Here is a 14,396-nt window from a genome sequence, read left to right as displayed (position 1 = left end):
CTGTTTGTTGAACACAGACAAATGTTAAGATTGAGTATTTGTGAAATGTAGTTTGTGATCGAATAAACAGAAGCAAATAGCTGTGAAGGTGAGCTCAAAGTTGACATTTTCAATAAAACTATCATTAAAAGTGGTACAAGTGTTGAGTAACAGCAAGTGATCATGTGGCATACTGTGTGTTACAAGCGCGGATACTCATGAAGGTTTGGTTTGATTTGATTTCACAACATGTAGCCATGTTGTTCAAGTCCTTCAAATGACCAGTTATTAAATGCTGAAAGTCATACCCTATCTTTTGCAAAGCCAGCTCAATTTTTATTGTATTGTTTAAGGGGAAATGAATCAATTGGAAAATATAAATTAAATAAAAAACACTTCTGCTATTTAGAAGTTCAGTTATTTTAGAGTAATGAAAAACATTGGTGGAGAGAAAACTGAATTTATTTTTAAACAGATATAATAATAATAATAATAATAATAATAATAATAATTTGCTGCCGATAATATATATAGGCCTATTGCTATTGTGACATAAATGTTATATCTATTCAAAATAATAATAACAATAAATGATGCTATATGATCAACTCACCTTATATGTAAATTTAATTTATATATATATATATATATATATATATATATATATATATATATATATATATATATATATATACACACACATATATACATATATATTTAAAAATCCAACGGTTAAAACAAGATTGTCAGTTTGGTAATTTTTTTAAATACTTTTATTTATTCGAAAATGCAATAAAGTAACAAAAGGTGACAATACAGACTTTCTAACCTTGTTTAAAAAGAAAAAGGGGTATATATACTCAACCGGTTAAATGCTTGGTGTCAGTTGTTTGTTTGTTTTCTTATGTTTTTTTTTTTTAAAGAAAACTATTCTGTTCATCAAGGCAGCATTTATTAAATGTAAAGAAAAATTACAAGTTGCAAAAATATTTAAATATTAAATATTTATTAAAATAAAAAAATGCTATTTATTGCATGTAGTTTCAAATGAGATTATTACTCCAGTCATTATTAATTTTATTACTATTACCATTAATAATAATAATAATAATAATAATAATAATAATAAATATAAGAGTGTTTTCTGAAGGATCGTGTGACTCTGAAGACTGGAGTAATGAAGCTGAAAATTCATCTTTAAAATCACTGGAATCATTTATTAAATTAAATTATAAACTACTTTTGAACAGTTATTTTATAGTGCAATAACATTTCACAATTTTACAATTTGTACTGTATTTCTGATTAAATAAATGCAGCCTTGGTGAGCAGGAGAAGCTGATTTTAAAACATTTAAAAACCTTACTTTTATTCATCAAAGAATTTATAAATGTATCATGGCTTTTATAAAATAGTTAAATATTTGCTAATCTGCATATGAAATATTACTTTAGCATCAAACCATTACCAAAACAATATTAGAGTATTTCTGATTAATCAGGGCTTTTTTTGCTTTCAGCAATTTTTAATCAAAATGACTTTAATTTGCAGTAATATTTGACAAGTAATGTTTTACCATATTTGTTAAAGGTCATTTATAGCAAATGTGCTTGTTAATAATTTAGTAATGTGTACTAGTTGTACATAAATTAAAATAAATAAAATATTACTTATATTCCTAATTAAACAAAACAACGTACAGTCAAAAAAAGGTTTGCATAATGTTTAGTTATTAAGATTATTTATTTGCATTCAGCAATATTTTTATTCCTCCTGCGAGTTTAGTTTTCTTTTTAAAAAAAAATTCAAATGATGTTTACAAGAGAAATGAGTTTTTCACAGTAATTCCAATAATATCTTTTTTTTTTTTTCTGGAGAAAGTCTTATTTGTTTAATTTATTATTTATTTTTTAATCATTTTAAGGTCAATAATAGCCCTCTTATAAGCAATTGTTTTTTATGTCTACAGAACGAGCCATACAATGACTTGCATAATTACCCTAACTTGCCTAATTAACCTAGTTAAGCCTTTAAATTGCACTTCAAGCTGAATACTAATATCTCGAAAAATATCTAGTAAAATAGTATGTACTGTCATCAAGGCAAATATAAAATTAATCAGTTATAAAATGAGTTATTAAAACTATTATGTTTAGAAATGTGTTTAGAAATCTTCTCTCTGTTAAATAGAAAATATACAGGGGGCTAATAATTCTGACTTCAAATATAAAAGGTCTTTGTAATGCATATGTTGTCTATGTCATCAAACATATTCACAAATGGCAGTGTGTGATTGTTTAAACAGCAGACTAGATAAAGCACAGTGGTGTACGGCGTCTCAGACAAGTGAATGATTAACTGTGAGGAGGGACAGAACACTCACAACACCACAGCGGATGAAAGACAGAAGCAGAGCTCATATTCAGCACAACGCCGACATGCTTCATCTCCACAGCTGAGAGAAGAAAAAAAAGACCTGATAGAAGAGGTAAGAAGTAACAGAGATAAGCAAATAACAGCTTAAATGTTCTGTGAATGGAGGCTATTGTTAATTATTGACTAGACAGAACAAACATCAAGCTGATGGTTGAATTCATGTTTTAGTAGGAGTATTTGGGAAGTGATTGGGAAAATGGTGACTCTGAAACACTTGAGTGTTAATGATAATGAAGAAGACGGTGTTCCTCTGTTACCGGAAGCCAGCAGCTTGGAGAGTCCAACCGCACAACACAGCAGGGCAGAGTCCAGAGATTTCTTTCTCAGCCGGTGGGTTTGCCTGGGATAAACATTGACAGAAACATGACATGCACACATTAAAATCTTTTATACAATAATAAAAGTTCAGATGGAAAAATCTCTAAGCACCGTCTGAAATTCCCATCAACTTTGAGCATTATTTTTAGCCTCTTAAGTTTGTTGAGTTATTTCACAATAAGGACCATGAAAATAACTTATTCTTTGCCATAAATGTGAAATTACTGAACCTACACACAGGAATCAGGATAAAAATCAGGATAAAAATGTTTTATATTAATAAATTAATCGTAATTTAGAGGTTTTTGCATGTCAACTTGCATGTTCAATTGTTTTTTTACGCTAAAAAAATGTAAAAAAAAAAAAAAAACATTTTAAATATAACTATGGAACAAAATTAGAGACATTCACTGATCTACAGGTTAAACATAACCACTAAAATAACAATATTTATTTTATTTCTTTCAAATTCCAAATAAAAATACTTTCATTTAGAAGACAATGTAACGCAATTTGTTTGTTTACTTGTGACATTTGTAAGACTGTTGTGTTATGCTTTCAGGAGGAATAACTTCATTGTGAGCATCGTTCTGCTGTTGAGCCTTTACTCTGCTCTTCTGGTTCCTGCATATCTGCCAACAGCAGAGCCCATCTGGACTAATGAGAGCTCTGCTGAAAATCTGGTACAGTACTTCACTGTCTGACCACACCAAAACCATCAACTGCACATCAGTTTGTAGGATATTACTTCTTTAATTTAAGAGAACCGATTTTAAACTTTGACTTTACTCTAAGCTTGAGATTGAAGTTTACATATTATACCAACTGTATTGTTTCTGCAATAAAACATAAAACATTGAAAGAAAATCCCTTGCAATAGTAACAGGCCTATTAGAATACTTATATTATAGAGGATATAAATGTGTCAATAAATATTAAAATCATTGCTAAATAAATAAACATTATTAGAAAGATTTTTGGGGTCATGCTTTTTCATTTTTAATTTTTTTTAGTTTATCAACAATACATTTAAAAAACTGTAAAATTTAGACATTTTATTACAATTTATAATGATTACTATTATGATTACTAATTCTATCTGACACATTCCTCACCATGACTAGTTTTTTTGGAAATATTTAATAAAGAGGAAGTTCAGAAAAGAGCTTTTAATGTAACAATAAAATCCTTAAATGTGATAATAAACGTTTGACCACACTTTATTTTAAGGTACAATTCTTGCTGTTAATAAACTATTATATGACTTTTGGTCCAATTAACTCTAATATAAGTATTAATTAAGGTACATTACTAATTAGCTTTATGTATTAGGTAGGGTTAGGAGTGTAGTAAGATCATACAAACTAAAAACTAATAAACAATACCTTAATAGGCAGGTTATAAGCCACTATTTAATAGTGAGAATTGTTGCTTAAACTAAAATGTCACCTCTTTTAAATAAATTAACGTATCCTTGATGGATACTTTTAAAGTGCATTTTAAAAACATCTAAATATAAATAAATTATAATTAATAATAATTAAAATTGCTACAAAACTAACATGCAACTAACACCTTCGGTAGCATTTTATAACAGTTTTTTTATATTAAAAAAAATTATATATTTTTTTATAAAAGTCAAATTTAAGACTTGTTAAAAACATGATTAATAAAATTTCAGGCTTATATAACGGTGTGGATTTTATTAATGGCTCAGCAGAAAATAAAATGTACATGCCCAGTCAAAAAACTAATTCTAATTAGCTATTGCTTAGCCACATATATTTTAATAATGTGTCAAAACAAGCAGACCCTAGTTATACACATAATTTCTTTTCAACATAACTTTAAAACAAACCTCTAATCGTAATGTCTGCACAACAAACTGCTATTATATTAGTTATGAATATAGTTTTGCTTAAAATGTTATTGAGATGTATTGTTGGTTGTTGGATGCGTGTTGGATGGATTGGGTAGCTTTACTTAAATAAAGTAAACGTTAGGACCCGTTTAAAATGATTTAGGACAATATTTCAGGGAACTTAAGACTTTTCACAGCCTAAAATTTTGTTTTTGAAATTTAAAACATTTTTAAGTTTGCATGAACCAGAAGCTGTGACTTTTTTTTATTGTGACGCAGTTCCTATAGAAACAAATATTTAATTAAAACAGTAGGCGTGGCTTACTTTTTGTACTGCGAGCTGATTGGAATCAGTATGGGTTTTAGAAGAGTTATTACAACCAAACAGACCCTTCCTCCTCCTCCTCCTCCTCACCATTTCTGTTTGATACGAAAACCCTTCCCAATACCTCAGACATACGTAATTTGTAAAAAAAAAAAAAAAAAAAAAAAAAAAAAAAAAAAACAGGAAGTGCATTTTCAGATTTGTATTTTAAATTAGAAGGGCAAACTATTTTCTTTTTCCTAATCATGCACAGATGAATTGTTCACCACAAAACTAGCAATGTGAGTGATTTTATGTGTACTTTAAGACTTTTTAAGATGCCAAGGATACCCTGATAACAATAAAGATGTGTCTAACCGCTCATCATATGTGTGCTCCTCAGGCTCTGCTGAATCAGTCTGCATCTCTGCTGTCTCAGTCATGTCACAGCGGCTGGAGTGTAGAGAGGATGAGGACTATGTTGTCCACTCCAGCCGGTTTGCTGAAGATCCCTGTGTTCTTGGAGAACGGCACTGGAGATTGGGCTCTGCCTCCTCCGCTGGGTCTGCAAGGCAGTGAGGAGATGGCAGAGCAGGCCCTGAAAGCTCTGCCATTCACCGCTGTGCCAACCGGACCAGAGACCTGTAGGAGATGTGTGGTGGTCGGAAGCGGCGGTATTTTACACGGCAAAAATCTTGGAGCTCATATAGACCAGTACAACATTATCATTAGGTTAGTTCATCATTACTGTAACACATACAGTGCAGTTACTGCATGGATAAAATAAAAAAAACTAGATTATGCTGTTTTTCTGAAAAAACTGATACAGTAATTCACTGTCTGACCACACCAAAACCAACAACTGCACCTCAGCATGTAGCATCAGATTAAAGTTTACTTATTATAGAACTCAATGTTTTTCAGCATTTTAAAACAAAAGCAAGATTTCAAATGAGCCGTCTAAAATTTCCATCAAAAATGAGCATTATTTTCCTTTGTTTATGTTGAGTTATTTCCCTTTGAAGACCAAAGAAAGAACTTATTCTTTGCCATAAAGAAAATAATTTACCAAACCTACACACAGCCTGATAAAAACGCTCATTTTAGAAGAACGTTTCAGGTGGCATTTAGAGGCTTTTGCATCTGAACTGTTTACATACGGAACAATAATCATTTGATAATATGTATTAACAAAATTGTGCTGTTTTGTTTGAGTATAATGTTGATATTTGTTTGATTTTATAAAGGTCTGTGAAACTTTTATAAAAGTTTCATATAAAATTATTGCTATTTATATAGCATTTTATCCCCAGAAAATAATAAATGGTCAAAATGACAAATGTTTTAATGCACTGCATCATAAGGTGTAGGGAAAATGTGGATGATGTTGCATTTTAAACATAAAGGAAAAAACTGATGACTAAATAAGCAATGAATAATTTCCAGAATCTAATAATTAATGATTATGAAATAATTAATGAATGAATGAAAAAAAAAAACTCATTAATGAAATAAAAGATTTCCAGTGTCTTATTGGAAACATATTCAATTTTAATAATTCAGTCATTGCCAAAAAAATGACTTGCAAAAGTTGTCAAAAGTTTGGGGCCAGTACAATTTTTAAATGTTTTAAAATCAGCTTATCCTGCTAACCAAGGCTGCATTTATTTAACCAAAAACATAGTACAAACTGCAATATTGTGAAATGTTATTGCACTGGTTTTTATTTTAATTTAATCATTTATTCCACTGATTTAATTTATAAACTTTCAGCTTCATTACTCCAGTCTTCAATAACATGAACCTTCAGAAATCACTCTAATATTAATTATTATTATGTTTTTATTACTTTATTTTTATTTAAAGGTAACCGTAATAAAAGCAATAATGACATTATGACAGTTTTGAAACTACATACAAGAAGAAAGCAGTTATTTAAAATTTTGATAAATATTTAACAATTTAAAATTTTTTATATTTAATAAATGTTGCGTTGATGAACAGAATAATATTCCTTAAAAAACATGAAAACTGACATCAAAATTTTGACTGGTAGCGTGTGTGTGTGTGTGTGTTTTAATAGATTTAAATGTATAATTATCATTTTATTTTTTTTAAATAAACAGAAATTAGTTTTTTTGGGCATATTATTTGTCAACTTGGTTATTATAATGGTAATTATTTGACATGATTTATGGACATACGTTTAATTGTAATTTTACTTTTTTTTTTTTTTACTTATTTTACATTTAATTACTACTGGAGAACTTTTTATAAGAATTATATACCATTAAAAGAAATGTATTTCCCAGTACTGGGTTGCGGCTGTAAGAGCATCCACAATTTAAAACTTATGCCAGAATAGTTGGCGGTTCATTCTGGTGTGTCAACCCCTGATAAATAAGAGGCTAAACCGAAGGAAAATGAATGAATGAAATGGAAAATAAAATACTGTAATAGCACAATATTACATGATAGAAAAAAAAACACATACTGGCTAATTTGGTCAACAAGAAATCCTGATTAAAAAGATGAAAGATATCATTAGAAAACAGAAATAAAATCTTCGGAAACGAAATGTACCTAAAATTGTAGATTTGCTTATATGCATTGAAAAACATTTGATGTAGAACATTTTCACAAAAATATGGTATCACATCTAAATAATTACATACAGTATACAGTGTTGAAGTACATTTTTACATGTATTTTTGGCCTTAACAAATTACATTACTAATATTATTTTAATCTCCATACCTACAGAGTGAATAATGCTCCAGTGTTTGGATTTGAGAGCGACGCTGGCTCAAGAACTACCATTCGCCTCATTTATCCAGAAGGAGCTCCTTCCCACATACAGCAATACGAGAGAACTGAAGTCGTAGCTTTGGTTGTGTTCAAGAGTTTAGATTTAGCATGGATGACCTCGGTAGTAACCAAAGAGCCTTTGGTGAGTAATGTCAGAAGGCTAAATTCACAGTTAACACATGTTCATACTTGTTTAGAAAGAAGTCTCTTCAGCTTTCACAAGTGATATGTGCATTACATTGATCTGAGTATAACTAAACTTCAACAGTGATATTTAAACTAAACTGAAGAAAATCAGTTTTAATTCAACTAGAACTACACCAGCATCCTACCACAACTGTCCTGCCTGCCTGATTTGCTGGAATGTTCCACTATGTGAAATAATGTTATGGCTTTTTATTTTTGTTAAGCTGCTTTGACACACTGTAAAAAGAGCTATAGAAATGATGATGAACTGAACTGATTATAAAATGTACAGTAAAATCAGAAATGCTGCAAAATGCCGAATATTTTTGTCAAAATTGTACTTATTCCTGGGTTTTAAAGTGGAATATTGAGCATCATTTGTAATGTGCACTTCATTCTTCATGCTCTGTAAGCTAAAAGACATGGTCCAAAATCAACAAAACTGAGCATTTATTAAACCATTGTGTTTTTTTTGTAGAGCTGGTGGTCTAAACTGTGGTTCTGGAAGAATGTAATAGACTCGATACCTCTACAGCCAGAAAACGTTCGCATCCTGAATCCCGAAATCATGTACAGGACTGGACAGGTGCTGCAAACCTACGCAGAACAGCAGAGAAAGGTCTGAAATTAGAATGAATTTTTTCAATTATGCAAACTCAAAACATCCACGTCTGCTGTCTTTGAATTTAAAATGTTGTTAAACTGATGGCATCACAGTGTTCATTGGACAAGAACTTCCCAGGAAGGACATATAAAAACTGCGTCGTATTAAGGGGCATGAAAATGTAAAGTTGGTGCTATATATATACTAAGCAAACGTAATTAAGCTTTTAAACAATTTGTTTTCATGCATCTTTGTTAACTATGTAAAAATTAAATCAATTTGTTCTACTTTTTCTTAGGCTTGACGCACAGAACAAATCAGAATCAGAATCTTTATTGTCATTGATTGTACAAAATACAACGGAATTTACGCTTGCCCTTCCCTTCAGTGCAATCCGATTTATCTAAAACAGAGGTCACCAAACTCGTTCCTGGAGGGCCGGTGTCCTGCAGATTTTAGCTCCAACCCTAATCAAACACACCTGAACAAGCTAATCAAGGCCTCACTAGGTATACTCGAAACATCCAGGCAGGTGTGTTGAGGCCAGTTGGATCTAAACCCAGCAATGACACTGGCCCCCCAGGACCGAGATTGGTGACCCCTGATCTAAAACAACAATAAAAAGAGATAAAAAGATAAAATAACACAATAATTAATCATAAAAGGAGTAACAATACAATACTAAACGTGCGTATGATGAGCGTATAAAGTGGCAAGGGCATTTTGAATTTAAAAGTGAATAAAATGTGGGCTGGCGACGCAGTGGCGCAGTGGGTAGCACGTCTGCCTCACTGCAAGAAGGTCGCTGGTTCGATCCTCGGCTCAGTTGGCGTTTCTGTGTGGAGTTTGCATGTTCTCCCTGCGTTCGCGTGGGTTTCCTCTGGGTACTCCGGTTTCCCCCACAGTCCAAAGACATGCGGTACAGGTGAATTGGGTAGCCTAAATTGTTCATAGTGTATGTGTGTGTGTATGTTTCCCAGAGATGGGTTGCGGCTGGAAGCGCATCCGCTGCATAAAAACTGGCGACCCCAGATTAATAAAGGGACTAAGCCAACAAGAAAATGAATGAATGATTGAAAATGTGGACCAGAAAGGCATACAATTTAATGTCCAAGCGTATAAAGTGGCAAGTGCATTTCCTATAAGCAAGTTAAAAAGTGAGTAAGGTTAAAATGATTTGGGCCAGAAACAGCCTCAATTTAATGTCCATTCATTATGGCAACAGCCCTTGGATGTATACTATTTTTAGTCTTTTTGATTTGGCTTTTATTGTCCTGTATCGTCTCCCCAAGGTAACCTTTGAAATAGATGGTATGTTGGATGGGATGAGTCCTTCAGGATGCTGCGTGTTGTTGTTTTTTCCACAAATGTTGTTTGTTTCTACCTGTTTTCTTCTTTTAAGCACTGCAGACCATGCTAATTAAAATTGTGTAATTAGAATTATGTTTTGTATTAATTCAATAATAAATGAATAAATAATTAGCAATTTGATTGATAGTATACACTCACTGGCTACTTTATTAGGTAAACCTGTGCTACTCCTCGTTAACGCAAATTTCTACTCAGCCAATCACATGGCAGCAACTGAATGCAATTAGGCATGTAGATAAGTCAAGACGATCTGCTGCAGTTCAAACCAAGCATCTATATTTCATCTAAGCATATAAATTTCATGGGTAAAAAAATATGAATGACAAAACAACATGAATGAATGTTTAGCTGTTGTCATCAGGACGGATTGGTAAGTAATTTTTCAACTTGAAGCAGTAAAAAAAAACTACTTCTTTTGATCCTTGAAACTTTTTTTTTTAAAAATTGACTCAATGATTGAAGAAATTTAAATATTAATCTCTTTCATCCCAATCAAACTCTCAGCCATGCTCCCTTATCCACTTTATCTTTTGTTGATTAGATGGTGCCAACTCTGGGTATAACCGCAGTGGTTGTGGCCCTGCAGGTGTGTGATGAGGTGAGCATAGCTGGATTCGGATACGACCTGCAGCACCCTGGAGCTCCGCTACATTACTACGGCTCTCTCCGCATGGACGCCATGAAGACGCAGGTGGTTCACGATGTTAGTGCCGAGACTGTCTTTCTGAAAGAGCTGGTCAAAGCTGGAGCGGTGCGAGACCTCACTGGGGCACTGTGAGAGACCACTGCAGACACTCCACAACAGCTGAAAGAAGAAATGAAGAGAATGAAAAGCAACAGAAAACACAATAAATTTATAGCATGCTGTTTCGACCATTCTCAGGATATGATTTACAGCTGAAGTTATTAGTTATTGTGATATACAGTAAATTATTAGCCCCCCTGTAGATTTTTCCCCAAATTTCTGTTTAACAGGAAGAAGATTTTTTTTCAACACATTTCTAAACATAATAGTTTTTAATAACTGATTTATTTTATCTTTGCCATGATAACAGCCTATAATATTTTACTAGATATTTCTCAAGATACTAGAATTCAGCTGAAAGTGAGATTTTAAAGGTTTAACTAGGTTTATTCCAGTAAGCTAAAGTTAGGGTAATTAGGCAAGTCCTTGTATAACAATGGTTTGTTCTGTAGACAATTGAAAAAAAATTGTTTTAAAATGTTTTTAAAAAATTTTAAACTGTTTTTATTGTAGCTGATAGAAAACAAATAAGACTTCCTCCAGAAGAAAAAAAAACATTATTATAAATACTGTGAAAAATTCCTTGCTCTGTTAAAGATCATTTGGGAAATACTTGAAAAAGAAAAGAAAGAAAAAAAAAATCACAGAAGGGCTCATAATTTTGACTTCAACTGTATTAATATAAACAATTCAATACCTGATATCAAAATTAAATTATTGATATCAAGTATTGCATTTTATCTAGAAAAACTATTTAATATGTAATTATTTATATCTTTGTATTTTCATTTAATGTCTCCATCGGCTGCTACTCAAATTTAATTGCTGATTTTAATAATTGAATACTTATTAGTAATTATTCCAATGTTCCAATAGTTCAAAATGTGACTGGACATTGTGAAAACTATTGGGTAAATATTGGGGTAAAATACAATACAGACATTACCTAACTTAAATTTAAAATGGGAACATGACAGCTAAATTAAAACCAAAGCTATAATACATAACATCTATAAAACTAAAATAAAACTCTTTTTTTACTTAAGCTTTATAAAAGATGACAAAAAATTGTTCTGAAAATTTTCATATTTATTTATCTCGTCAAACACCAATACATATTTTACATATTGTGTAAAAAAATGTTTTAGATTCTGTATTTATTCAAGCAAAGTATAAATGAGATTTCAGCGTACAGAGTAAAACATTCAGTCATGTAAAAAAACAATCACTTTTATATTTTTAACACCTAAATCAGGGAGTAAAAAACACTTTCGCTAGATTTCTTTAACTACAATTTAAACCCGGGGAATGTTTTGTTGTATGTGTGTAACAACATTCATGATCAAGAATTACAGCTACAAAAAAAAAAAAAAGTGTTTCAAGAAATGAATTCTGCTATGCGATACATTGGATGATCTTGGCTGCTGGACAAATAAACTGACACTTTTCTTTTAAGATGTAGATTTGTATTTTTCAGTTATAACTTACAGGGGATAGCACATCCCAAAATGAACATTTTCTGTTACTCTACACATCCTTGGTCTATTCAAGTTGTATAGGACTTTTTTCTTTTCAGTAGATCTTCAACTAAAACCCTTTTTCCCGATATGGAAAAAAAGCATGCATACTAAAGTACTAATCTGTTGTGGTATTTTGAGGTAAAATTTCTGCATGTACAGTTTCATCTTCTATAATTCTTCACAGCTTACTGTAGTAAAACTAAATTGATAGTTGATTTAAATTTTAAGTCGAATCAAATAAAATGTGAGACTTTAATTATATTGAGCTCATTTAAACCAGTGCTTAACCAGTTTGCATGTTCTCCCCGCATTCGCATGGGTTTCCTCCGGGTGCTCCGCTTTCCCTGACAAGTCCAAAGACATGCGGTACACGTGAATTGAATAAGCTAAATTGTCCATAGTGAATGTGTATGGGTGTTTCCCAGTGATGGGTAGCAGCTGGAACGGCACTTTCTGCGTAAAACCTATGCTGGATAAGTTGCCGGTTCATCCTGCTGTGGGGACCCCAAATTAATAAAAGGATTAAGCTGAAGGAAAATGAACGAATGAATGGTTCAAACTTTAAACACTGTTTACTATAAATTTCTACATAGTATTTTTATGGAATATTTTCGGATTCAAATGACGGAATGATGACTCACAAGTCATGAGCTCAAGATTGTTAAATCAACCAATATCACATGAAATGGGGAAGCTTTACATGTCGAAAGCATTTAAAGTGAATACAGTCTTTAACAACTTCACTGACATAAAAATATAAAGATCATAAAAACTTTCATTGCAGCTCGCAATTTCTTCAGAACCATTTGCTAAGTTTAGTCAATGCAAGTAACTGAAGCGTTGAACAAGTTTGCAAACATGGCATCATACATTCCTAATATCGTTCGGAATTATGATTTATGATTGATCAACAGTAGATTGGTTCACTTCAAGTAAGAATGACTGTCTGAAATTTTAAAAGCGCTACCTCAAGCAAACTGTTTCAGACAGTTCAGTTGATTTGGTGAACTGATTCACTAGTTCTCAAAAAAGAATCATTCAAATATCCATTCGCAAACCAGGAATCGCTCAAGACCATTTTACTAGACGGTGGATTAAAAAAATAATAATGTTGTAAATAAAGTTCTTTTTTGTTGTTGTCAATAATGTTCAAACAATGTTACTGCATTGATCACTTCACTTCATATCACCTCAAATAAATCACCGGAGACAATGCTTTGCATGTAGGCCAGTGGTGTCCAAACTCGGTCCAGGAGGGCCGGTGTCCTGGAGAGTTTAGCTCCAACCCTAATAAAACACACCTGAACCAGCTAATCAAGCTTACTAGATATACTAGAAACTTCCGTGCAGGTGTGTTGAAGCAAGTTGGAGCTAAACTCAGCAGGACACCGGCCCTCCAGGACCGACTTTGGACAACCCTGCTGTAGGCCTATCAATGTTTTTTGGTCATTTAAAATTTATAATTTAGTCTTGTGAAATGCTGTGGTCCACTGAAGAAAAAAAGCTGCCATATCTAGGATGGCCTGAGGCAGAGAAAATTAGCATCAAAATGTTCATTTTGGAGTGAACCTTTACACCTTTTAGTCATTTATTTACTACGTTTGTAGTCATTGATGACTGGTTTAACAATGTAAATGATTTGCTTAAAGAACTAGCAGTTCAGCTTATGCGACTTCTCATGGCATTTTAAAGGGTCTTTACTATAATATTTGGTCCAGGTATCACAAAAAGCATCAGTTAAAAATAACAGACATGTTTTTGCATTATGAGCACCATAAAGTAGTTGTTCCTCTGTTCATTTGCACATTACATTTAGTTTGTTAATGAAGAGCAAGAAACGCAATGTTTCGTTTCCCCGCCAGTGTTTTCTACAGTGAGTTACCTGAACTGAAACAAGAAGTGCTTGTGCAGAAAGTGCAGAAAAGGCTTCATCTAGATTACAGATCATGCAGCTACAGAATAAATTGATATAAGGAGTGTGTATGTGGATTGTCACAGGAGTGGGATGCGGGTTGGCTCCCATAGCTTGCGGGCCAGTTGGCTGCAGTGCTGGAGAATATATTCATTAGGGATCACGCCCAGGTGAACAGTCAGCAGTTCATAACACTTCACCACTTCATTCTGATGTTTTTTGCTGTAGTACCGCAGCAGTTTCCTATAATGGCATCAAAATACCAGAGACAAAAACACAAAAGTTGATAAGAATTAAATGGGTTTCATGGGGTAGATCTAGAATAAGTGTGAAGGTTTCTAACAATCCAGTA

At 32.3% G+C, this 14,396-nt stretch overlaps 2 protein-coding genes across 6 annotated transcripts in view; one reads left to right on the top strand and one right to left on the bottom strand.

Moving 5' to 3' along the window:
* Nucleotides 1–2,351: 2,351 nt before the first annotated feature.
* On the top strand, nt 2,352–12,067 carry st3gal7 (ST3 beta-galactoside alpha-2,3-sialyltransferase 7). 2 transcript variants are annotated; one of them, XM_087277957.1, is made up of 7 exons: nt 2,352–2,467; nt 2,587–2,745; nt 3,296–3,416; nt 5,302–5,630; nt 7,662–7,848; nt 8,371–8,511; nt 10,409–12,067. In XM_087277957.1, the coding sequence occupies exons 2-7, from the start codon at nt 2,612–2,614 to the stop codon at nt 10,643–10,645; spliced, it is 1,149 nt and encodes a 382-aa protein (XP_087134083.1). In that variant the 5' UTR covers nt 2,352–2,467; nt 2,587–2,611; the 3' UTR covers nt 10,646–12,067.
* hps1 (HPS1 biogenesis of lysosomal organelles complex 3 subunit 1) overlaps nt 11,684–14,396 on the bottom strand; it is a 26,297-nt gene continuing 23,584 nt past the window's right edge. The window contains 2 exon segments of one of the 4 annotated variants that reach the window (NM_001037688.2): nt 11,684–12,603; nt 12,630–14,287. In NM_001037688.2, coding sequence (NP_001032777.2) covers nt 14,125–14,287 — 163 coding nt within the window. In that variant the 3' untranslated portion in view covers nt 11,684–12,603; nt 12,630–14,124. 4 annotated transcript variants of the gene reach the window in all.

The sequence above is a fragment of the Danio rerio genome, chromosome 13, assembly GCF_052040795.2.
Source record: "Danio rerio strain M-AB ecotype USA chromosome 13, GRCz13ab, whole genome shotgun sequence".
Classification (NCBI taxonomy): domain Eukaryota; kingdom Metazoa; phylum Chordata; class Actinopteri; order Cypriniformes; family Danionidae; genus Danio; species Danio rerio.
This window is presented reverse-complemented; position numbering and strand designations above follow the sequence as displayed.